This window comes from Morone saxatilis, unplaced genomic scaffold (genome assembly GCF_004916995.1).
Source record: "Morone saxatilis isolate NCDOM2014 unplaced genomic scaffold, NCSU_SB_2.0 Contig11, whole genome shotgun sequence".
NCBI classification, from domain to species: Eukaryota; Metazoa; Chordata; class Actinopteri; family Moronidae; genus Morone; species Morone saxatilis.
In genome coordinates this window covers 15,665,223-15,665,526 of record NW_023339663.1, presented here as the reverse complement: position 1 = coordinate 15,665,526, position 304 = coordinate 15,665,223, and the positions used below count along the sequence as shown (strand labels likewise).

General features: G+C 43.4%; 1 protein-coding gene across 1 annotated transcript in view; it reads left to right on the top strand.

Moving 5' to 3' along the window:
• Nucleotides 1-304, top strand: part of LOC118320923 (ensconsin-like) — a 6,816-nt gene that overhangs the window by 797 nt on the left and 5,715 nt on the right. Inside the window, exon 2 of the mRNA XM_035652048.1 lies at nt 195-272. Coding sequence (XP_035507941.1) covers nt 195-272 — 78 coding nt within the window. The remainder of the gene's footprint in view (nt 1-194; nt 273-304) is intronic.

The following is a 304-nucleotide window of genomic DNA, read 5'->3' as shown; positions in this document are numbered from 1 at the left end:
CACCACCACCAGCAACAGCCCCAGTAACAATGCTGCCACAAAAACAGGCAAGTCACACAGGCATAAGAATATACAGGGAAATATTTTTCTCAAGTTAAAACAATCATAATGAGACATAACACAGGATCACATCCATTTTTAAACTCCGTTGTGGAGTAGTTTACTCTGCTGTTTAACAGTTATCTGTGTTGCAGACTCATTGCTCTTCAACAAGATTGACGAGAGACAGAGATTAGCGCGTGAGCGCCGGGGGGAGCGTGAGAAACAGAATGGTGGGTATTCTTTAACTCTGTGTGTGTGTGTG